Consider the following 24,687-nt stretch of genomic DNA (forward strand, 5'->3'; position numbering starts at 1 on the left):
GTGTTCAAGCTTGAACGGTGAGGGAGGGCGTCCTCATCAATATGTCATATTTGGAAGCCCCTGTGTGGATCCCAGTGTAACCTTAGCTTTACCCTCCCTTGACCCTCTCCTATTCTTAGCCTGGGTCAATGTGACATTCATCTGAGTAATTCCATGACACCTGGATCGAGGCTGAAAATGATACTGCACCCAAAGTCTGTTGAGTTTGAAACTACTGTAACTGACATGATGCTCTTGTGGAGCATCTACCAACATTTTACATCCATTTTTCATGCCCACACTTGGTGTGGCATACTCAAAAGATAAATTTGGGATGGAATGTCACATTATTTTTATTCTCCATTAAAACAACAAAGCATACATTTGTCCTTCTTGTGAAAAAATGATTTTAAAACAACTCTCTTGCTCTTCTCTTGCCCTTAACTGCATCTAAGTGGAAATATAGGACACTTTTTAAACAATAAATGTCAGTCCATTTCAGAGGGAATAGCATTATTACCTTAAAACTGCTGTGCTGTTCTGAAGATTGAAGATGTTACTGTCCACATGAGGTGTGAAATGCTAAACTAAATTAACCTTAAATGATATAGGAAGTGTTGTATTCTTGGATCATTCAATGTGAATTTACAAGGTATATATGGCAGTTTTATTATAATATTTTCTTTTGTTTTCTAATGTTATTTTGTAATTATGTGTATAAATCCTGAAATAAAAAAATTCTGTGACATCATAGATCCAACAACAGCACACTCTGCCCACAACCAACGCCCTCGAAAATCAACCAATGAGATATTGGTATGTACAAGCTCTGACCAATCGGAAGTCTCAACACTAGCGAGGGCTTTTACTTAACCTGCAGGGTTTCAGGCGTTCAGTCCTGTCAAAATTTGCACCAGTGAAAAAACCGTTAGTGTTCCTCGTTTGTAGTAATGACACAGTGGATGTACGTCGTTGATGCAACTTTCTCTATGTCCTCTGTTTTCTTTATCTAGCGGAAGGTAAGAAACGATACGACTTAAATTCCCCTTAGCAGAGCAGCTCGCTAACGCTAGCTTGCGATGATGTGTCAGTCAAGCTAGCTGCCAAAGTAGAATTAGCTAACGTTAGCTAACAGCACTGGTCAAATGTTCAAACCAATACATTTTATAGATGTTTCTACCCATGCGTCGAGTTTGAAGGTTTGAAAATACATAGCAAACTATGATGTTGCTTGATGTGTAACGTTGTTCTGCTTCGTACAGCTGTTTAGCATGTTAGCCACCTAGCGATATTTGGGAGGTCTTATTCTACCAAAGGTTTTGTTTCAAAGTGGCTTTGATGCCCTAGATCTTTCACTCAGAACCCAATGAAGGTTTGAATAGGGAGCCAATATGAGAGCCAATACGGAAAACTAACAAGCTCATGGTATTCGGCTAAGTTAGCCTGTTACATAATCCTGCTGTTTAGTCAACATTAAGAACCTCCCTTTCTAACGTCAGTGCACTTTATTCATAAAACACTACCCATATGCAAACTATATGCAAAGTTTGCATTTAATAACCCCAGTCTTGTTTGCACAGCGTTGTAAAATAGCTGTCTGGCAAACCTGTCAACTCAGCTGATCTGAGCTGCTTAAGTCTGTAATTACCAAACTTGTTCTTATATTTGCAATTGCAGTTTTCGACCAGCACACAAAGCTATTCTTGCATATTTTGGATGGCATGTAAACAAAACGTGAATGTATTGTTCACCTTTGATAATTGTCACATTTTCTTCCTCAGGTGCACTCTACAATTATGGAGTTTTGAAAAGGAAAGTGGAATTTTGGGGGGAAAGGGGGCCTTTCCCCTCAAATTTGATGGTTGGACTGCTGGAAACGAAGGTCAGGGGGTTGTTGATATTGTTGCCTTTTGTAAATCAGTCGAAGAAAAACTATTTTTGTAAACACTGAAATGTACAATTTTGTATAGAAAAACAGAAGAAGTTTTGTATTTATTGAATCTTTAATGCCATTGTATGCTGCAAGCACCTTAGTTTGTGTGCAGGTGTTGGTCGAGATGGTGGACTGAAATAAGTCACACAAAGGCTCTGGGGTTGCTAGGGTGCGGTGGAACCTCAACACAAGCACAATTCTAGCACTCCAAACCATCTCGACCTTTTGTAGATACATCGTTTTTTTATGTACCTTTTGCCTCTTGGAGAGCAGCTCTGTTATAGTTTGCAATTTAGTTGCATTGTTTTTGGTTTGTTACCTTGCATCATATTGTTTTTGAGTTTGTTTGCAATTGTGGGTGGTGGGCTATCAGAAGGACTTTGCAACACATAAGGGAGGAGGGTTCACTGTGAAGATTTGGTGGTGGTCAGGATGAGTCTGGCACCGCCGGACTGCACCCCCAAATGCCGCTCTCAGCAGCATGCAGACGAGGTGGTAGCAGCACTGACGGGTGGCTCTGAAGGGCAGCTGCGGGCATTCTTGAGTTCACACTGCCACAATGCGGCCACCTTGCGGGATGCCTTTGGCCGTACAGCCCTGCACCTGGCAGCCTCACTGGGAAAGAAGGCCCTGCTGGAGTGGCTGCTGGAGAGTAAGAGTGCTGACCTGATGGTGAAGGATAAGGAGTCCTGCTGGACTGCTCTTCATCGCAGCGCCTTCTACGGACAGATCCACTGTCTCATATCGCTCATCAAGGTACGTGTTCAAGTGGATCGTCAAAAAATGTGCTGTCCATTTCATCAAGAGATGGTCAGTATGTTTATTAGCATAAATAACAAGGTAAATAAAGGTCCTACTTACTAAATTAGTGAAATTAGTCCAACACCATGAAGTAGTAATATTAAAAATAATCTGTTGGTGCTTTAAAAGGAAAAATTAAGTTTGTTCCTTGCTATGTATTATTTTCAACACGTGATTAGTTTTATTTGGATCAATTTTACGTGTATTTAAATTTGTTTTGTTTCAGCATGGTGGACTTCTCTCCACTCAGGACAAGGAGGGTCTCTCTGTCTTGGACTTGACAATGAAGGACCGACCAGCACATGTTGTGTTTAAAAACACTGGTAATAAAAGTTGTTGACTTCTTCGCTTAAGTTGACATTGTTGTAAATGATGACACCTGATGATGAAACCATTACCTCTTTAGTTTGTTTTTGTCAAGAGTCACAAGGCTCATGATCATCATGGTGATTCATTATGTTAAACTAAGCATTTGACGTGTGTATATGCATGGGATTTAATTCTCCCTGTGCTGTATCGCATGTTTTTCTTGCCATTATGATCTGTATTAATGGCAGAATTGACTGGTGGTTGAAGTCAGTCTTTGGGTGGAGGCAGTGTTGTGGCTGTGCTTGTAATTTTGTTTTCTCCCCCACTACAGACCCAACTGAAGTATACACATGGGGAAACAATACTAATTTCAGTCTCGGCCATGGTAATCAGGAGAGCCGACAGCACCCTGAGCTTGTGGATGTGTTTGCCAGGACTGGAGTTTACATCAAGCAGGTAGGTTAACGACACTGTTGTCCCAGCTCTCCAGGGAAGTATGAAAGTGTTTTCCTACAGCAAAAGGCTTCCCCACCTGAAAACCCCACCTGCATGCGTCACACCAGCAACAGCCTCCTGCTTTACTCTGTGCCAACATGTTACATCAAAAAAAAAAAAAGCCAATGCACATGGGTATTCCAGATGAGGCACACCACCTGGGTAAACCAGCAAAACAGTTTCTCCCCAGAGTCCTGTATTACACAACCTTCTCCTCAGGGTACAGCAGCATTTGTAAAAATGTTTTTTTTTTTTAAAGCTTAGCTCAAATTTGACTTGGTGTATCCAAGGCTGTTGAAATATTGGTTGAATTTTTAACTGTACTTTAGATAACTTAAGTTAGTAGTTGTAGAACCAAGTCACATTATATTATTAGGAATGCGGTAGTAAACATTATTCTTGGTTAACTGTGGATTTGGAGAGGATCGGGATAAAAATGAAACACATCTAGCAGTAGATTGAGGGTGTAGTTGATGTGTCAGGCACGGAGTGATTAGCTTTGTCTTCTTCTGTATAGTCTTAATTTGTTACTTTGTTGAGCCAGTCTGCATGGTTAGACAGCCAGGCTACAATTTCATGCATTTGTCGTTTAGATGCTCTTAGGGTGATTAATGTTGCTGCTGGCATCAGTGCGGCTACCCCCAGTGGTGTGTGTACACACCAGGTGCTAGTTATAGTAGATTAAGTAATGACTATGTTAGATAGGTTGTTATTGTTGTCTGTTCTTATGACTTGGCATTTGAAAGCAGGTTTGCATGTTTGCTGAGAAATGATTCATCTGAGGCCCTTTGTCACTACATTATTGCTTTTGACAGAAGAAACTCTATGTTTGAGGTGTTTTCTGACCTGCAGAACTTGTCATGCAGAGTAATTTCATAAAGCCTCGTGGGGGACAGGTGGATCTGATTTCATGACCACACAATGACCCAGTGGCACAGCGTATAGTCTTTGTCCTCCTAGCTCAATCCAGCAGGTGCCAGAGGTTAAATATTAATTCCACAATGACATGTTTTTAATTAAATGAACCACACTGGTGTGTATGCTTGTGTGTGATTGTCCACATCAATGTGATACTTTGGGAAACATCCCTGCACTCTATTGAAGGCTTGAGGGTACCAATGTATTAGTAATGATGTTTGCTTTTCCACTTGTGCCCTGGCCTTTTATTGGCATAGTGTTTTACTACCACTACAAGAGGACTTGGCTGGAGGACATGGAAAGAGATGCATCGCAGCCTCTGCTGTGAGGTCAAAATGATAATGACAAGAGCCTTAATCAGCTCAAGATTAGACTGTTTTTCCCCCCAACAACAGTACATGTAGGATTAAAAAAAAAAAAAATATATAACAGCAACAAAAAAATCACAAATATGTTAATGTTTAATCTCCTCTCCTCCCTTTAGGTGGTCCTGTGTAAGTTCCACTCTGTGTTCCTGTCTCAGAAAGGCCAGGTGTTCACTTGTGGCCATGGACAAGGAGGACGACTTGGCCATGGAGATGAACAGACTTATCTGGTGAGACTTGTCATAGGGCATCTTTTTGGCACAACCTTATAATACAGTAGATGATTCCTGCAGTACAGGAACAACAGGAAACATTCAGAACCAGGGTTTTGAAGCAGATATAATAATTCTTACTTTTTGATAAATTATCTGATAAACCAGAAATTAAAATTATATCAACAGCTGTGGACGTTTTGGTGTGAGTTGTTGTTACTGTAGATGCAGGGACTGAGATGCAGGTATAGTATACTTGAGTGTTACATTAAGTGACGGCTCTGCTTCTGTGCAAGCATAGAGGGTTTAGAGTTTTTTACTTGAGATGATGATTACCAGTCTATTTAACTTTTTAAAAATAAAGGAATTACTCTTAAGGGATGTTAAGTTTAGTCTCTGTTTGCTCTCATTTCATTTGGCTTCAACGGCCTATCAGTAAGTATTAATTAATATATTTCAGCCAGTCATGTTGTCTACAACTGATAAGGATGCAGGCTGTTCCCTTACCACAGCCACATTAACACGGGCTATAAATTTCAGAATCGATATGTTTTTCTGTTTTGTCTCCACGGTTAAATGCCTGGAGTTGGTGACCCTGGAACTTCATCAGATGAAATGGTATTTCTAAAGAAAATGTGATTTCTAAAGTGTCTCCATTCACAGTTTAAAAAGTTTTTCTGATGGCAGTGATAAATTGTCCTCTGAAACAGAGGACAGATAGCAGATAGTGGCTTCCTCTCTGCAAAGAATGTTTGATGATAATTTGTGAAACTAAATTGTGATGTGCTCCATAATTCAAGGCCCATGTGAGAACACATTTAAATTTCTCTTATATTTTTACCATAAACTTTACACACCTTTACATCGCTCTTGAATTCACATGCTGCAAGCGTAGTTTCTTACCTGCGCTGATGAACAGATACAGACCTTAGGATTGCTAAGCTGGTAAAATGTGTTCATTATGAATTACAGTGAGGAAGTGTTGAGCTGGTATCAACAGTAGCTTTATGAGTGGATAGTGAGGAGATGCCATTAAACTCCCAGCACTGAGCATACAGAGACTGTTAACGTTTCTGTACATGCAGTTTGTTTTTCTAAACTTTGTCACTATCTTCTCATCCCTCTCCTCAGGTTCCTCGGATGGTGGAGGGTCTGATGTCCCACCACTGCTCCCAGGTAGCAGCAGCTAAAGACCACACAGTGGTGCTGACAGAGGAAGGATACGTTTACACTTTCGGCCTCAACACCTTCCATCAGCTAGGCCTAGCTCCTCCTCCCGCCTCAGCACATGTCCCCAAACAGGTAGGAGGTCGCAGGGCTAATGACATTTTGCAGCACATGAAACAAGAAACGTTAATGTGCTAAATGGGATTTGTTGTTTTGGTGTGTAAAATGACATTGTGTAAAGACATCTTTAATGAGCTCTCTCTTGAATACAATCTTAGTTTTTTTTTTGTTTTTTTTTTGGTCACATTTGACAAGACCATTACTTTAGGAACTACAATCTGTCGATATATGCCACCATTTTAATGTCCCTGTACTATCTTGTATAGGTGTTTTCCAAGACGCTGAAAGGGAGGACAGTGATTGGAGTTGCAGCAGGAAGGTTCCACACAGTGCTGTGGACTAGGGAGGCTGTCTATACAATGGGACTCAATGGAGGGCAGCTGGGTAGGTCTCAGCATACCCATACAAGTACAAGGGCAGTATTAAACACATACTGCATATGGGCGACTTGGTATGTTAAAGAACAGTATATTTTATACTCCTTTGTGATTTAATCTCCAGGTTACCTCCTGGATCCTAATGGGGAGAAGTGTGTGACAGCCCCCCGGCAGGTATCAGCCCTGCACCACAAAGATGTTACTATAGCCATGGCAGCAGCTAGTGATGGAGCAACAGTAGTTGTGACTGAGAAGGGGGATGTCTACCTGTTGGCTGACTACCAGTGCAAGAAAATGGCTTCAAGGTGAATAAAACTATAGGGCTTAAACCAACGCTCATTGCACTGCAAAAATGTCAATGACTCACATGGTCTTGTATTGAAGAGTCCATCTCATTAAAAGACTTAACAGTCGCTCTTACACTCTCTCCAATATTAAAATGCCACATACATATCCGTGTTTGTAAAGCAACACAAAAAATCCACATGATCTAAGTTTATTTGTTCTTGTTCCTAAATGTAATCAGAAAAATAGATTTAGCAAATTGCCCCATAGTACCACAATTCTAAAAAGCACACATACTACATTGATTTTGAGTCAGTTATTTCCCAAATCCTGTGTTCGATGGCAGAAATAGCGGGTAAGTTTCCTGTTACAGCACTAAATGAATTCATAACTAATAAAAGACTTCATTTTGTAATATCACTCAAAGATGTTGTCTCTATATTCTTCCATGCTCATCGATCTGAACAGTATTTTCTTTTCAAGCCAGCTGAGGAACTGTCCGTTCTGCATCACCTCTGGTTTTCTAATCAGGCCTCGTTTGAACGACAGCTGATAGTAAATAAGCCACTAAACTGGAAGCAGTTGTGGTACCTCTTTCTCTGCTTTGCATAGTTTAGTGCTCCAAATATGTGTTGGCTGGAAAGGGTAGCAGAGCTAAGTGCATGCTTGTCTGTTAAATAGCAATAACACAACATCTGATTTGCCTGAACTCAGATGTTCAAGAAATCAGCAGTGATGATGGAATGACTATATTCCACCAAGTGATATCCATGGATAGACAAAGTGATTAATACCATATATTGTATTCATGTTATTAACGTTCTTTTTTTTTTTGCTTCTTCCTGCTCAGGCAGCTCAACATCAAGAAGGTTCTGGTCAGTGGTGGCAGTCTGGACCACCGTGTGGATCCACAGATGCTCAATGAGGGAGGAGGGGAAAAGGTGGCTGTCTTGGCGTTAGATGAAGCTGGCAGGGTAAGTACACTAATTAGGTATAAGACAAAATGCTTTTCATTCTGTTATTTAGGCACATGGTGAGCAGAAACATTACTCCACACCGTTTTGTATCCACACATTTGGCCTAAATCAGTTATGAAACAGTAAAACTGAGGCAGAAGTGAAAGTGTGAATAGAAGCTACAGTTTATAAAGGTTGGAACAGTGAGAGAATATATAACTGATATTTTTAAAGTTGTTTTATTTTCTGTATTGTTATCTAACCTATGGTGTTACACAATAATACAATTACAGTTACACAATGCAGAATCCGGCCTATATGGATTCCTATAGATGAAAATGGTGACTAAGAGTTACATTTCCTTGCTGTATTTTTTCCCCCTCTCTGTCAGGTTTTTTGCTGGCGTTCCTCCGGCAGCTCGGTGAGACAGTGCCGGTGGGCGTACGGGCGTCAGGTTTTCATGTCGGACATATCGTTCAGCAAGAACAGCATGATGTTTGTGACTCAGGAGGGGGAGGGCTTCAGTGGCGTGTGGGCTGGAGAATATAAGAAGTACGGTGAGAAGAAAGGTGAGGAATTTAGGAACATGGTATACTGAAAGTTTGCTGTTGTTCTGCAACAGTGGATGTTTCAAATGATTTGAATCCATGCTTGAGGGAAATAGTTGCTTGATATGATCTCATGATCATTTCAAAATTTGTATATCATTTTTTTGAAAATGAAATTTGCAAACTGCTTTACCAAAAGGACTGATAACTACTTTTTGTTAGTTAGTAAACAGCAGTATAATTAACTTAAAGAGATAAGAATAATGAGGGCAAACTAATGTAAACGGGCATCGTTACAGCAGGGTTGTAATAATAGTTTTGAAGAATTGATGAATATATTGTTTGTTAATCTAATTTACAAGCTTCTTGTAATGTTACAGAGGTCAGTGTGGAGGTTTGTGGCCATTCAGATGCTGGGACAGTGTACGAGCGAATCCGCCTTGAGAAACTCCCGTACGTCCACAGAGCTGTCAGCATCACCATGGACTCTAAAGGCCGGAACTTTGGAGTGCTTCAGGCTGATCCCAAAACAAGGTGGGAGATCCTTCTTGAAGCATAGAAAATGCTTTTCACAGTCATGTTCATAAGTCTGTAGAAAATAGACTTGAAGTGTAAATAGATGCCTCAGGACCAGTTATACATGTAAAACGTGAAGTGTAAGCTGTTGGTAAATATCTAAACATATCTGTTCTGTCAGGCAGATGTAAGACAGATGTCTGCAAAAAAACTATGAGTGACACTCGAGTGATAATTGAAATGGAGGGAAAAATAAGTAAATCATGATTTTTAACAGACAGAAATCCAAACATCTCCAATCAGTGGCTAGGGGAGGCTCAATAATCCTGAATGGAGGATGGCTCATCTGATTTAAAATATACAGTCGTTGCTTCTTCTCCTCCTCGTCCATTTGTTCAACTCTATGATTGTTACATTTTTGTTGATTAATGTTGGCGTCATCTTCTGTTGTTTATTGTGCACAATACCGTAACACCACCGAAATGTACTTTTTACTACCCACGATAAGACAAAAACCTCTTTAAGAATGTTATTGCTAATGCTTTGACTCACAGTCTGATTGGCTTTAGTATCCTTGTGGCTAATTATATACGCTATGTCAGTAAGCCGTCAAGAAAATTAAGTTAAAGTAAATGGGGAAAAGAGTATTTAGATAAACTCTGCCATCTAGAGGTGGGAACCTGGGCCTTATTCCAAGAGATAAACCATGTGGGGCATTGACTTTACAAGCGTTATCTCCCCAGGGAATCAGTGATAACTTACCACTCAATTTTATGTTGGCACATTCAGCTTGTTGGACTTAACACAAAATAATGGACTGTTTATCTTAATCGGGTTGGGTTGGTCTAAATGACTTCATTTTTAGATCTCCACCCTGCTGATAGCATACACTGTTTTTTTCCTAGGGACTAATGGCTTGATGATTAATATACATTTGCTGTCTGATAGACATTATCTTGTTAATGTAAACATCTGTGGTCTGTTTACATTTATCTTTTCTATTTCAATGGGCACTTGTCCCTTTACAAAATGGATTGGGCTAGTCCAGTTATGACAGGTGTCACAGATTACACTGTTTTTGTCTTAAGATCCTGATATAAAAGTCATTTTTCATCATTTGAATGATTATTGTACAATGACGTCCACCCTGTGTCTTCAATCCAGCTTGTATGAGATTCCCAGCATTTCTCCATCCTCCTTCTCCCAACACTTCCGGAGCCTTCTGGATGAGGCAGATGAAATGGACAGCATCCACGACGTGACGCTTCAGGCCGCTGATCGCACCTTCGTTGCTCACAAGTACATTTTGTCCATGAGGTCTGAGTTTTTCCGGAAACAGTTAATGTCCGAGCACTGCGGGGTTGATGAGGATCTCGATAAGGAAGTGAGGAGGAGCGAAGACGCCGTGGGCTGTGATTTACTAATTTTCGAAAAAATCCCACCGGACATGTTGGAATACGCCCTGCACTTCATCTACACAGACTCCTGTGAGCTGCTGGTGCATGGTTCCCGGCCGAGAGTCTCAGGCCTGATGGGGCAAAACCAGGTGAGAAAAAAAGTCTTATTCACTATTATTCACTTAAAAACTCTCAGCAACAGAAATCTGATATACTGTATAATGCTGTATATAATGTAGCGTCAGTCTGTATAAGACATTTGCATTAGTAAATAGTGAAGAGCTGTTACCTCTCACTCAGCTGTGGTTATTTCATTAAGACTGCCTCTGTTGCTTTGGCCAGGATGTAGAGCAGCAGAGGATTATCAGCAGCCTGCAGGACTTGGACCTGAGAGGTTGTCCAGCCCTTGAGGTGTACCGCTCCCTTCCCTCTGCAACCAGAGGAGATGGTGACAAGGCCAAGAGCAAGAGCGCCAAGCCTGGCAAGAAGGGGAAAGGAGGCAAAGGTGACAAGGTTGGAGCCAATGAAAGAGGGGCCAATCCTGTCAAAATATTGCAGGGTGTTGCGAAGAAGCTCGGCCTGGGCAGCCTGTCGGCACGGTGAGAGACCTGGATCTGCTCTTAACCTGAGGCACAATCAGATTTTGTCATTTTTTACTAATCGTGTTTTCTTTATTCCTCAACAGACTGGACGGAGTCAAATATGAAAATGGAAAAATCAACGTCATCAACAAGAAAACTGGCAACAAACCCAAGTTTTGCCAGAGGAAATGGTGAGTACATGAGTGTACATAATCAGTTGTAGCTGCAGATTAGATTGTAAATAATACATTTGATATGAAAACCTAGATTTTGCTATTGCTATTGTTTTGTGTCTCCACAGCTCCTACCTTTGTGATGTTACTCTGAAATCTGAAGATGGGAAAGAGTTTCCTTGCCACAAAAGCGTCCTCTGTGCCAGACTAGGTAAGATGATAGGCCAGCATGTCATCAATAGAGAAACGCATACATAGAGGTTTACAATCATTTTTGTTAATAGAAACTGTAACTGCAATTAGATAAGTTCTATGCTTAACACATGCTCATGAAACATTACCTATTGCAGTATTATTTTAATAATTACATTTATTTCCCCAAAACTGAGGCTGTGTTATGTTTGTTAATTAGCAGGATACCTCGACTTTGTGGAATTATGAGCTTCCTGCTTGTTGTGTAACTTTAACCTTAGTTACTGTTTGGATGTTTTAAGTAAATAAAATGAGTAACTGTGTTTATTTGTGTCCATCTTTCTGCAGAATATTTCAACAGTATGCTTGGAAACCCCTGGATTGAGGTATGCCATGTTTTTATTTCATGTTGCTTTATTCTTTAACTTTTAACCAACTACTGGTATAAACCTGTATAATTTAAATGCAGTTTCTAAAGCTGTTAATACAGTTGTCTTGTGCCCCCTCAGGCCACATCCTGTAATGCACTGGAGATGCCAACAAGCTCAGAGATTTTGCAGGTCATTCTCGAATATATTTACACAGATGAGTCTCCCACCATTAAAGGTAACTTCTCAAGTTTTATTGACTGAAAATACATTTGTGGTGTGTCTGTCACACTTGGTAGAAGGTTTTACTGCATTTACATGAAAGGTAAAAGAGAACAAATTAACAGTACTCCTCCTGGTTCTCCTCCTTTGCTTGACAGAGTCTCTGAATGTCGAGTTTGTCTGCAACGTATTGGTTGTGGCCGACCAGCTGCTCATCACACGACTGAAGGAGATGTGCGAAGTCGTCATCACAGAGAATCGTATGTTTTGTTTGTCTTCTCCCTTTACCCAACTTCTTTTACATTGCTCTTATCTTTTACAACTTTATTTTTCGTATGGACGTAAATGGACATAATGCAGCACTTATGTCATATAAAAATAATTTTGGTCTGTATGTCCCATTTTCGTGAATGCGACAAAACATGTCTTTAACACTCCAGCATCACACACACTCATTTAGCAGCGAATCTTGCAAATCAGATGAGTTGTGGGTACACTTTCAACTGTAGTTTAATTAAGTAAATACACTGCTAATTGAAGTGCCAACAAATTGTATCTCCGACAGCGATTTGCAGTAGGCTTAGTGTTAGTGTTCCCCCAAATAATTGAGTACCACCAAAAGATTGAAAGATATTGACAAACTTGATGTCAATATAAAATTCAGGAAAACATTCAATCTTGAATCTAAAATTCAGCACACACACAAAGCCCTGCATTGTCTAGAATGGTACCACTAATAAATGCACCAGCACCAGGAGTAAACCCATGCAAGCACGAGGTGACAGTGCTAACCACTGCAGCAAAACCAAAGCTGTGGCTATTTAATAAATGAACAATAAGTATTGACAGTGAGCAGTTTTTTTTTTTTTATCATGTACATGTCACTCATTATCAGTATAATGACTTTCCTCATTATATATTATCAGGTTATCACTTATTTTTCTTCTAGACGGTATCAAAATCACATTGCCTGTCTTCTCCATACGATGTGAACGCAGCATCATTTCACAAATCACACCTTCACCATTTCAGTTAAACTCGCCTGAGTCGTTAATGAAGCTGCTTGCTTTGCTCTCCTCAGTGACTCTGAAGAACGCTGCCGAGCTGCTGGAGTTTGCTGCTATGTACAATGCAGATCAGCTGAAACTCTCCTGTCTCCAGTTCATTGTCCTCAACATGGCCGCCCTGCTGGAGTCAAAGTGAGAATCAAGTTTGGATTTTGAAAGTTCTTTTAACACAGCTGTTTTTAGAGCATTTCAGCATTTTGTATAACATTATATTATTTGTATTAGTTAATTTAATGTGTGGACAAGGAAATTCTGATCTATACATCAGGACAAATACAAGTGCCATTAGGAAAGAACAAAAAATATGTTTTCTCATCTGTACATGTGTTTCTGCCCATTTGTTTTTTTATGTTGCCCTCAGAGCTCTGGATATTCTTAGTGATGAGGTGCTTGTAGATCTTTCTGCAGCTTATAGGAGAATGGTGAGTGACCTTCAATCCCTAGAAACAACCCCATCTGCATGATGTTTTCCATGACTTCAATGTTTGCTTATTATATGTCTTGTGACTTTGATTTTAACCTTTTAATGATGACTTATCATTTTTTCCTCTGACTTTTAAAAACAATCCCTCTCTCCAGCAGTAGCTGATCTAACAGACTGTAGTCAGGGACTAGTGTAACTGTTGTTTTTGTTTCTTATATAATTTTCAGTTGAATGTAGCAACTTCTGACCCACTTTATAGGGCTTCTGGGAAATGTACAGAAATACTGGTGCTCCATAAAAACAAATAGAAATACCATTATAAAAATGTGTCAAATATTGTCACTTGATGTGATCAGCTTATTAGGTAGGTTTTTGCACAGTTGATTATAGTGATTGCAGATTTCTTTTAAAATCAGTCTTGGTTCTCTTTATGTAAATGTTCCTAATGACTGACATGTAGCGCTGGAGATGAAGGGCTCTTATGTCGTCTGTTCTGACTTTTTAAATTGTGATTTGTTATATCAGATCCCAGCCATGCAAAAGAGAGTTATCACTCCGTACCCTGGCGCTCCAGATCTCAGTGTGTATGAGGATGAAGACTTGGACTCAGCATTCAGCCTGAAACAAGAGGCAGAACTGGATCACTCCTGCAGGTACACAAGCAGAACTGTTATTGTGTCTGTTTTCCGATTGCATTGCTGTGCAGACTTTCATATTTTCATAATTGACCAAATAGCTTACTTTCATATTTAAAAAGAAAATGATTCTCTTGTTATAGAGCCTGGCCTCTGTAAAACACATCATTGCTCTTTTCATGTAGCATGGTGACTACTTGACTGTATAAACCTAAAATTCAGAAAAGCTGGAGCTAACAAGGACGAGTTCTTCCTCTTTCAACATTTTGAATGTGGTTCTCCAAAAAGTATCTGGTACTGATTGTACAACATTGTATTCCGTAGGGATATCCTGTTGAAGAAAGCCAAGATGAAAGCTAAAAAGAAACCAAGGCGACGATCAGACAGTTCAGGGGGCTACACTCTGTCTAATATCATCCAAAGCCCCCCTACTGCAGGTACACCTAAAACTTCAATGCTTTTAATACATATCCACATGACATGACAAACCACTTCACAACCGTCAGCCTTTTTTTTTTTTCTTTTTTTTTTTTAAAGCATCAGGTTGTTTTAAGGGAAAATGTGATAATTTCACTAAGAAATGCTCTCTGTCCTTTCAGCGGTCTCCCCGTGCCTGGTGAAGTCAGTGAAGGCTAACTCGACAGAGTCCCTGCAGGAGCTGCTCACATCAGACTCAGAGGGCAGCTACATGGGGGTGGGCAGTCCCCGAGACATTCAGTCACCGGTCTTCCATGACAGAGCTGAGGTTAATATCGCACCACGACAACATTCATATGGACCTATTTTATTGCACATTTAATATAACACATGTCATGCATTTTGGATTATTATGATATGCAGTGGATGCTTGGAATTAGAACTATCAAACAGAGTTAACCATTTCCCATTGTATGATTGTGTTAGATTAATAAAAAGTCATCACATAACATCAAATGGTGGATATAAAACTCAAATATACAATAGATCATGGGTAGAATTTTCATTGTTTTTCATCTGCAGGATGAGAGGGCTTTCAGTCAGAGGCTGAAGACTCCACCCAGCACCCCAACTTCCCTGAGAAACGGCTTCCCAACTCCCCCCAACTCTGCTACACAAATCATCCCCAACGTTCTGCCCTGGTAAGATGCACTTGATCATTCCGAAATCTCCCCGTATCTTTAGTTTTTTGTTTTTTTTGCAATATCTATTTTCTCTTTTTCTCTTTTTCCAAAAAAAGCTGGAGACAGAATGTCCACAAGGCAGAGATGAGTTATATTACATGCTTTGAAAAGCAGGTTTCAGATTTGACACAAGATACTCAAGGTCTTTAACAGAAGATCTTATTTCCTCCTACTTTTGAGGAGGAGGGCTGCAGAAAGAAGGGAAAGTTTTCATCCCTAGCTAATAAATAACTCTTGAAAATCGAGCTCTATGTCTTACTTACTTTGTACGTGTGAATGTGTTATTACGATCTGCAGTCCTACTCGTCCACCCCCAGTCTTGGATCTGAGAACCATCATGGACATGGAAGCCAACTCTCTGCAGACCCTCGGAGCAACTCCTAAAAGTCCTGGAAGGTATGTGAGGTCTGCATCATTTACAGTATAAATAAACTGTTATTTACAGTTACCAGTTAGGCCAGTCAATAGGAGGCCATACAGGTAGAAGGAGGGAGGAAAACTGTTCTGCTGCATATGAATGGACTATTATTTGTTTCACTGTCCTCGTTGGCTAACTGCACATATTTTCCGTCCTGCCTGCAGTGTCAGCACCAGCATCAAGCACTCCCCTGTTCTCACTAAATTGTCCCAGAAGCAGAGGAAGATGCTGGCCATGGCCAGCAAGGAAGCCAGTGTGGAGTCCACAGCATCCAAACCAACCCCCACAGTTACCCCTTCCAAAAGCAGTGGGAAGGCCTGGTGAGTGGCTCCTCTTGATGGGTTTACAGCTTCTCACTGGTGGTGCAGTTTGAAGAGATCTTCACAGTTTCATCAGTGCATTCATTTTTAGTATGGATGACTTTTTTTTTTAAATGGACTGTTCTTATATAGAGCTCTTTTCTAGCCTTATCGACCACTCAAAGCGCTCAACACTACAGACCACATTCACTCATACACACACACTCATACACTGAACTGATGGAACAGCCATCAGAGGCAGTTTGGGGTTCAGTATCTTGCCCAAGGACACTTTTGATCCACTGATTAGTGGAAAAGTTCTTCCTGAGTTTTTCCCTCCCGAGCCACATCTTTTTATCACAGCCACATCACCTTTTTTTCATCAACAACACTTGATGAAACTACTAAGAGAGCAGGTCTCTAGATCCGCTTCGGCGGCAACGATGCAACCATCTTTCACCTTCACCTACAAGCTCTTTATTTCTGTGTCATTCATTTCTGTCTGCAGGGCAACAGCAGTCCAGTCCCCTCCCTCTTCATGCTCATTTCGGGCACTGCTGGAGGAGGAGGAGAACAGCTTAATCAGAGTGGGGCAAGCTGGAACACAGAGAGGCCAAAGTGCTCAGGGATCACCTGTCACTCCTACATCTGCTGCCAGAAGGGTCACGTTCAAATGTGCTGAAAGCAGCGAGCCAGAGAAACAGACTGGGTGAGTATATCACTGACAGGCAATACACACTGAGGCAGAAACACACACGCCAAGGCAAGAATACTTCTGTCCTGTACTGCTGCTTTCCACTTGGTGACACTGTTGAGGTGTCTTCATAAAACTGCTTTAAGGTTGTTTAAAATCAGCAGCGCACAGACACACACACAGACTTACTTTGGACTAAAGATACCCCATTAACTTCATTACCTCAGTTATAGCAAGCTTTATTACAATATCATATCTAAACCTTAATTACAAACAGATATGACGAACGGGATACATCTAATAACTACTTATATCCGTCCTCATACTTTTTCTTTCTTCATCAGATCAAGAAAATGCCCAAATATTTTTTATTTTTTATTCTTGTCCAGTTAGAGTTTTGTTTTTAATCCAGTTAGAGATTAAAAACAGAGATTAGAAAATAAAAGGGGAAGCAGCATTTTGTGTTAACCTCAGACTGATTCTACTGGGAAGAAAGAGAACTAAAAAATATTGAGCTGTACGACTTGTCGAGGATCTCCTCTGGTTACACAGATTGAGAGTCGTGAGGTTGTGGTCGGACTGAGGTGAACAGCTCTAAATGACCCAGTGCAGCTGGGTTGACCTGCCCACAGACACTGAGTCGCCCTGACCTTTACAACATCCTCAGACAGCTGGACAAACACTGCGCGCGCACACACACACACACACACACACACACACACACACACACACACACACACACACACACAAGTCCAACTCCAGTCCATAAAAATATATTCCTAACTGTAGTAATAGTTTGCTTTGATATTTGTATGAGGCTTATGTTTGACGGAAAGAAATGAAACACTTGAATGTGAGGCCATCTCTGCAGGTTTTCAGTCGTTTCAGGGCTTGAAAGTGAAGTGCATTCTCACAATCTTTTGCAAGTGCGTCTCCTTTATCTTATAAACATCCTCTGTTTGTCCACGCTTCATGCTGCAATCTTAAGAGCAGACTTTTAGATATTCAACAGCTGTGTGAGCCACTCTTGTGAAGTCGTGATGTTAATCAGAATTGATGAGGGCAGACCTCATGTCAAAACGGATCATACAGAACAGGGAGCAGGTTTCAGATTCCTCCTGGTATTTGGATGAGACGGACGAGTTCAAGGCTCAGGAAGCAGCAGCGGCAGTCTCGTGCACTCTCATGTGTCTGCCTCTGTTTCCAGATTTTGAAGTCAAATTAAATAGAGATGCCTTATCTTATATAATCATAATATTTGCACTTTGAGTGGATGTCAGACTTTTTTCCATGACCTCAACTTTCATCATAGAGAGTGATTACGAATGTTTTTGGCCGCATTCATAACAAACTGTTGATGCAACTGTCTAATGCAAATGTCTCCAACCCATGCATGGCAACTATGAACTAAGAAATCACTTAAAAAGCAAACACAGATCAGACTGCAGGGTCATCAGGTTATCTATGTGACATGTTCTTTTGGAGAATATAAATATTAAGAGGAAGTGTTGTGTTCTGCATTCTGGTTTTTGAGGGAAATATTGTTAGTGTGTGTAAAGGCAAATTTCTTCAAATAGCGCAATTCGTAGTTTCAAGATGCTTTTAAAACACGTGATATAAAATTGAGAGACATAAAAAACAAACAATAAGCACAAGATTAAAAGACAGCAGAAAATGATAGGAATTTAAACATACTTTTAAAGTCATTAGTCATTTTATTTTCATTTTTTTGACAAAAACAACAGCATAGTTCAGGAAAATCGTTGCCGGCATCATGGGTTATGAACAGTGGGGGGGAGTCTTTATGCTCTACTTAAATTGATTTCCATGATTGACAGAACACACAGCATTTTAAGCAGTGAGGAGGAGGTGAGAAAAAGCCGCCAACTAATATATTATCTGTTATGTCCAACTTGCGATATCATTTCTCAGTCTCAGTAGTAAAGTAAGTCTTTCCATCTCATGAATCTCCTTGATTCTGCAGGTGGATCGGCAAACATTTACAAATTATTACTTTTTCTTTTGCTGCTGCAGTTAATATTTTCAGGAGGTATCTGTCATTAGCTGTGATTCCTTCGGCTGGATCTGCCAAATGAAGTGACATAGACATCAATGAATAAGTTGCATGATTCTCCAAAAACTCTCCCAAAATCACTGTATCTTTCAACAGCTCCAAAACATGTGGTGATGATTTACCTCAAAATCCCCACAATTTCTCTAAAATGTGTGGTCCATTGATATTTTATGAGAAGTGAAAAAAAATGAACATGATTCTTCCAAAAGAATTCATACCAGTAAAATAGAACAAGAAGTAGAAAAAATAATTTGACACGTTTCCCAATTGTTGACTCGTTTTATCATTTAATTCTTTCTCCCATCTCTCCTTCAGATAGTTTGTGTTTTTTTTCCTAAGCCTTTGCAATTCCCCTGGCAAAGATTTGAAACTACCAGCACCTTTAATTGAATTATTTCATTAGCTTCTCTAATTGGCTCATTTTTCCCAATTTCTTTTAAGAAGTTTTGGTGTAACTGTAAATATCTGTTAATTTCTGGCTTTTCTAAATTGTGTTATTCTCTTAGTGTCTGAAAGCTTTGTAATATGTCCTTCTCCATGATATTACAGTAAGCTGGAATACCTTTATTCATCAGGACCTAAGTCTAGAATCCATATAATTCTGTATCATGTGTATCCCATCTTAGTTTTTTTTTTTAACTGGGCCCACATTCACCCGTGTCTGTTTATTGGGTTGTCTGTTTTTTGTCAGCAGGATTACGTAAAAAGTACTGAACTGATTTAAACTGAACTTGGTGGAGGAATGGAAGAATTAAAATTATCATTTTATATTGTACAGTTATGTATGCTTGTGGATTTATTCTATAATTTTAAGAGCTTATGAAATAAGACCAACTGATACCTCTTGATTTCTGCTTATACTTGTTGTCGGTGGAAATCGCTGAACCTCTCTCGGCCTCATTCAGTGCAATCTCTGTCCTTTTTGCTCCAGTGTCTACCCGGAGTGAATCTCTTTTCGCAGTAGCTTTCATTTCTCTATACTTCTGTTGCACCGTCGTAGCGGCAGGGACCGTTTCCCAGCGAATCCTCACCTTGGCAGAGTCTGGTGTTTTTAAACGTGTCTGTTTCTGCTTAATAATTTTATTTATGTCTTTGTTTTTTTTTTTGTCTTTGTTAGTTTATTGTTCACCTTGGTGTGGTGTGCAAATGCGACCCCTTCTCCCTCACAGGAGATCTTCTATTCCCAGGCTGTTTTTAAGTATTTTGTAATTTATCACTTATCACTGGAAATGAACCAGAACGGATCTTGAGACGGTTTCATCCTGAGGTTTAGGACTGCTTGACTGGTGAACTCGATGCACTTTTTCAACTCTGTCTTTAGAAAGTTGTCAGTAAATGCTAGCATTAAACTTCCTTCCATGCCTGCCTTAATTACCTATATGTGGATGTTATTACAGCACAATCTTCCTTCTGGCTCAGTTCTTTGGCTTGAAGGAGTTTTTCTGTTGTCGGAGAAAATAAAGCAGAACATCCCTTAACTGAGTGTTAGCTGTCTCCGCTTCTTCCACCTGTTGCTGTGCTTCAGTTAGCCTTGTCCCATGGTTTTGAAATTTCTTCTTTTTTTTCCATTTTAAAACAGTCGAATTCCTGTTTAATGTCTTTTCCTGAATTTGTTTTTGAAGTTACTTAGTTATTGCTTGGGATCCATGTACAGGTTTTGTATATCTCTTGCTTAGGTTTTTGATCGCTTCAGCGGTAGAGAAGTCCCCCTTCTCACGATCAGTTTGCGTCCTGCGCTCTGAGGTTTAGGTTTTCATTTGTTGTCAAGTTAACAAGTTTCTTAACTGGTAGGAAGTCATTAAAAAGTGATGTGTAAAGTTGAGTATTGTCTACATAATTGTGATAGGAAATATTGTCAAAGTGAGTTATATCAGCTAATAGACGTAAGAAACGGGCCATGTGGAACTCTGCATTGTTTAAACCTAAACTCTTGTGTTGTGGCCTCCTCAGTCCCAGCCTCTCCACCAATATTTAGTGATCCACTGTATCAAATGCAGTGAAGGGATGTCTTACCAGTTCAATAGAGATATATTTTAACTTTAGTCCAGCTATACAGGGACTGGCGGCCCGTTCACACACAGGAGCTTGTCAGTAGTAGTTGATTCAACCTCTGTCCACACTCTTGTTGCGTTCACTATCACAGTCGCTGATACCCATCCTCACTCCGTCTCTCTCTCGCTGTGTCACCTGTCTCTCCCCTCAGGCCCTGGGTGCTGGGTGCAGTGAGCAGCCCTCCCCCGTACTCCCTGGTGACCTTTGCCTCCATTGTGGAGGAGGAGAAGCAGCAGGAAGCTGCACTGATCCGCAGCCGAGAGAAGCCGCTGGCGCTCATCCAGGTAACGAGTCTTGTCTGTGTGCGTTAGCGCTTACACATTCACCCACACATGCACACTCCTATGTGACTGAATGTATAACTTTTATATGCAGCATCCAAAGTGGAAAAACATAGTAGGGGTCACGTGTCTCCTTTCTCTCATATCTCACAGACATTCATCTAATGAATATCACATTCTGTACAGTGCTGGTTTGAAATGAGTTGCCTCCAGTTTTTTTTTCTGACAGCCCGCTCTGCTCCTCCTCAGCCGTTGCCAGGCTCCTGTCAGCGCCTTCACAGAACACTTTTTTTCTTGTGGCTTTCTGGTTACCATTATGTGAAACGCTCTTATTATCATTACGCCCTCAGTGTCAGCGTTTTCTTTTTTACCCTCAAATGAAGCGTGGTTTTGTTACCCACTATATCCCTGGTCCTATATCCTTTTCCCGTCTTTTTCCTGTACTCATAGATCGAAGAGCGAGCCATCCAAGACCTCCTGCTCCATTATAAGGCACGTGACAACCCCGATGAGCTGATAGTGGTTGAGAGGTCTTCCAGAGGTCCTATGGCAGCCCCAACCTGGAACAAACACTAATGTTTAACAGCACAGCCACTACATACCATCAAAGTGAGAACATCCCCTGCAGTTGTCACTCTTTATCATTAGCAGCGTTCCTGCTGCAGCTTCCCCTGAAACATCTTAATCAGATCCATCAGTCCGTGTTGAGAAGTCCCTCGGACGCATCCAGAGTCTGAGGAAATCTATGCTTCCCTCTGCAGTGTTACTTTAACTTTTGTTTTATTGCTGCTCAACCTTTTGCTTGTGTGTGAGATAAAGTGAGTGTTGTTCATAATTGAATGTGGTCCTGAAGAGACCTTTGGGCCAGAGATTACTTGTGCATGTTTTGTTTTGTTTTTTTGATTGGGTTATGTCTATGTAAAAGTAAATAACTTTCCCAAATAAATATCTTTAGTTATGTGAAGATAAAGTTGCCAAAGAAACAACAAGAAATGGAGATGTTAAAACCAGAAAATGGGTCCAAACTAGATCACCTCCAGGGCTTGTATGTGTTGAATCAGTGAAAGCTCTCAATGTGATTAAGAAAGTAAGAGTGCCAATTATCAACCTTGGCAGAGCATCAGCTGTGCTTAAGAAGTAAAATAAAGTGAAGTGTTTACCCAGGCAGTACCTTTTTAGTTTCTTTTCAAGGTCCTTATGCCTTCTTAGTACATTGTTTTGACTCATTGCTTCAGCTGATTTGCAGTGACATGGTAATCTTGCAGGAATCCATAAATATGTTTTTCATATATTAAGAAAATGCTTGTTTCATTTTTAAAATACATCATTTGATGCAGTTACAGTGAATGGTAAATGCCCAGTGTGGTTGATTTGTGAGGTACTGGCTTTCTAGCCTTTGTAGTTATCAGTAGTGTGTCATAGACGAGGTGGTGTGCCTTTATCAAATAATGACAAGATGCACACAGATACAGCAGCTACATTTTTTTTTTTTCATTATTTTCTTTCTTTGATCATTTAGTTGTTTTATTCTCCGGGTTTTTTTCTGGAGCAAAGTAAGCCCAGTAGGTACCTCAGATCTGTTATCTCATCTCGAGATGCCATTTGTGCGTGCATGCGTGCGTGCGTGCGTGTGTGCGTGTGTGTATGTGAATGAGAGGTAGAGATGTGAGGCGAAAATGGCATGCAATAAAATATCTCACCTGTGCAATGACCCTGTCTCCTGTCCATATTTCAGTTTAGATTTCAGAGGGCAGAATGAAAAAAGAAACATATTTCATTTTCCCAATTACTCCCTTGTTTTTGTCTTTTTTTAGAACTACAACTTGGTCCTTTATTGAAAAATGTGGTTCTCACTGCATCTAATAAAGATAACATTTAATCCCCCTGTCTCCCGACACCTCATCTGCCCGGCATGAGCAAAGGACCATTATCGAGTCTCAGCCTTTGATTAACTGTGATGACCCTGATCTGAGCAGAGAGTCTGCCGATTTAGGGATTTTATTGGCTGTAATTGCAGGTAGAGCATCACATCGGAAGTCAGGGAGAGACAGCTTGTGGGGGAAATATTAATTACAGATTAGGATCTATTAGCCGGTGCAGAGATGACACATGAATCAAAGCCTTGGAGAAAAACTCTGCCTCTTTACATCACGCCGCAATGAGCCAGGCTGACACCACGAGCCAATGAGTAACTTGTTACAAGGACTGCTCATCCTGAGCGTCTGTGCCCTGAATAGAAATGTAGTGTTTTTGTAGGTAGTGGAGTGCCACATGACATGTTTTAAAATAAGACTTTCAAGCATGAAAAAGCAGCCTACATAATGTACTTGCGTTTACACTCTCTCCGTGCTGATATTCATTTATGTGATACCTGTGGATCAGAGGTTCCCTGATATATTCACGCAGGCTACAACCCTGTCTGTACCCCTTCATCAACACTACCTTCATGTTCCAAATATGGTCATTTGAAAAATAGAATATTTATTTATTTTTCATACGCTTTAACTGTAATATTTAGGATGGTTGGTAAAATTTGCATTCGCACTTGCCTGCGGTGGAATCTGGATGTTTCAGCCATTTAATGCTGTCCATTACCTTCTAGCTATTAGCAATGAACTGTTTTACCCATTGCAACCAATTATCAATTACTTAAGCTATCAATTACAACAATTTATCCATTAAATGAGCTATTTGCAAATTTTGCTATTGCTACATAGCCAGTTTTAGTATAAACAGCAGTTTACTTACCAGTCTAGAAAAAACGCTGAGTTCAGCATCAAACTTCATTCCTTTACTCACCGAGAGCTGTCTCCAGTGGTGAGCTGTCTCCAACTTTTAGCTATATTAACTTTTTCTTTTAGCTATATCTGTCATTTATGCATTATTTATGCACTTTAAAATAACTATTTCAATAATTAATCCATTATTTCTACCCATTTTAACAATTTATGCTTTACTATTAACTACCATTTTTAATATTTCAACCATTGACCTCATGAAAATTTTAGGAGCCTAAGCATGGCCACCATATGGGGAGAGAAAAGTTAGGACAATTCTAAGGATCCATGTCAGGAGCCCTACAAACTGAACATTAGGTGTTTTATAGATAATATTAAATTATTAACCAATAATCATCATTAATAGAAAATGTTATTTACAAAGTAATTGCAGTGCCCAGGAGAAGTTGACCTTCCTCCTGTGTGCTGTGCCTGACCTCTTGCCAACTTCAAACACCCTAAAGATCAGGGGCAAAGAAGAAGACCCATCCTGCAAGCAGTATGAAGCAACCCTTTGGACCGTGAGGTGGAGGCACGGCAAAGTCTTCACAGAAATTGCCAAATGGACGGACCTGCAGAGGATTGAAGCTAATAAACACCAGGCATCACCACCAATTTACTGATTTCCAAAGGGAAGGAGATGAGGCTCCTAGGGCAAGAACAACCTGCCCTCATTTTTGCATTGAGCTTCACACTAGGAGACACAAGTTGACTTGAAGAAGAGACTTGCCTTTCCAGAGGAGGTGGCAGTAATCTCACTCCGTCCAGACATCCTTCTATTCTTCTCTCCAGGAGCACAAAAAACATCTTACAGGCCAAACTCACAGTACCCTGGGAAGACAGGCTACCCATCTCTCACCCGCTGAAGAAATCCAAGAACCAGGGTTTGATC

The 24,687-nt window shown here is 40.3% G+C and overlaps 1 protein-coding gene across 1 annotated transcript; it reads left to right on the forward strand.

Moving 5' to 3' along the window:
• The first annotated feature begins 831 nt into the window (after positions 1 to 831).
• ibtk (inhibitor of Bruton agammaglobulinemia tyrosine kinase) lies at positions 832 to 22,729 on the forward strand. Its single transcript, XM_087175191.1, has 30 exons — positions 832 to 998; positions 1,761 to 1,861; positions 2,286 to 2,668; positions 2,940 to 3,036; positions 3,354 to 3,478; positions 4,920 to 5,030; positions 6,144 to 6,314; positions 6,566 to 6,683; positions 6,801 to 6,981; positions 7,812 to 7,935; positions 8,309 to 8,486; positions 8,846 to 8,999; positions 10,146 to 10,527; positions 10,721 to 10,977; positions 11,064 to 11,150; positions 11,261 to 11,343; positions 11,673 to 11,710; positions 11,834 to 11,930; positions 12,073 to 12,174; positions 12,996 to 13,113; positions 13,343 to 13,403; positions 13,931 to 14,058; positions 14,365 to 14,477; positions 14,640 to 14,785; positions 15,040 to 15,158; positions 15,498 to 15,596; positions 15,783 to 15,938; positions 16,426 to 16,626; positions 20,889 to 21,021; positions 21,469 to 22,729. Exons 3-30 carry the CDS (start codon positions 2,345 to 2,347, stop codon positions 21,592 to 21,594), a joined length of 4,029 nt encoding a protein of 1,342 aa, XP_087031317.1. The 5' UTR covers positions 832 to 998; positions 1,761 to 1,861; positions 2,286 to 2,344; the 3' UTR covers positions 21,595 to 22,729.
• The last annotated feature ends 1,958 nt before the right edge of the window (positions 22,730 to 24,687 follow it).

The sequence above is a fragment of the Seriola lalandi genome, unplaced genomic scaffold, assembly GCF_002814215.2.
Source record: "Seriola lalandi dorsalis isolate HSWRI2012SDOR001 ecotype SW California unplaced genomic scaffold, Sedor1 jcf7180002054425, whole genome shotgun sequence".
Lineage (NCBI taxonomy): Eukaryota > Metazoa > Chordata > Actinopteri > Carangiformes > Carangidae > Seriola > Seriola lalandi.

Coding starts and splice junctions, on each gene's coding strand:
- ibtk (XM_087175191.1), top strand. CDS start 2,345: ATGAGTCTGGCACCGCCGGACTGCACCCCCAAATGCCGCTCTCAGCAG. Junction 5,031..6,143: donor GAGATGAACAGACTTATCTG/GTGAGACTTGTC, acceptor CCCTCTCCTCAG/GTTCCTCGGATGGTGGAGGG. Junction 6,982..7,811: donor TGCAAGAAAATGGCTTCAAG/GTGAATAAAACT, acceptor CTTCCTGCTCAG/GCAGCTCAACATCAAGAAGG.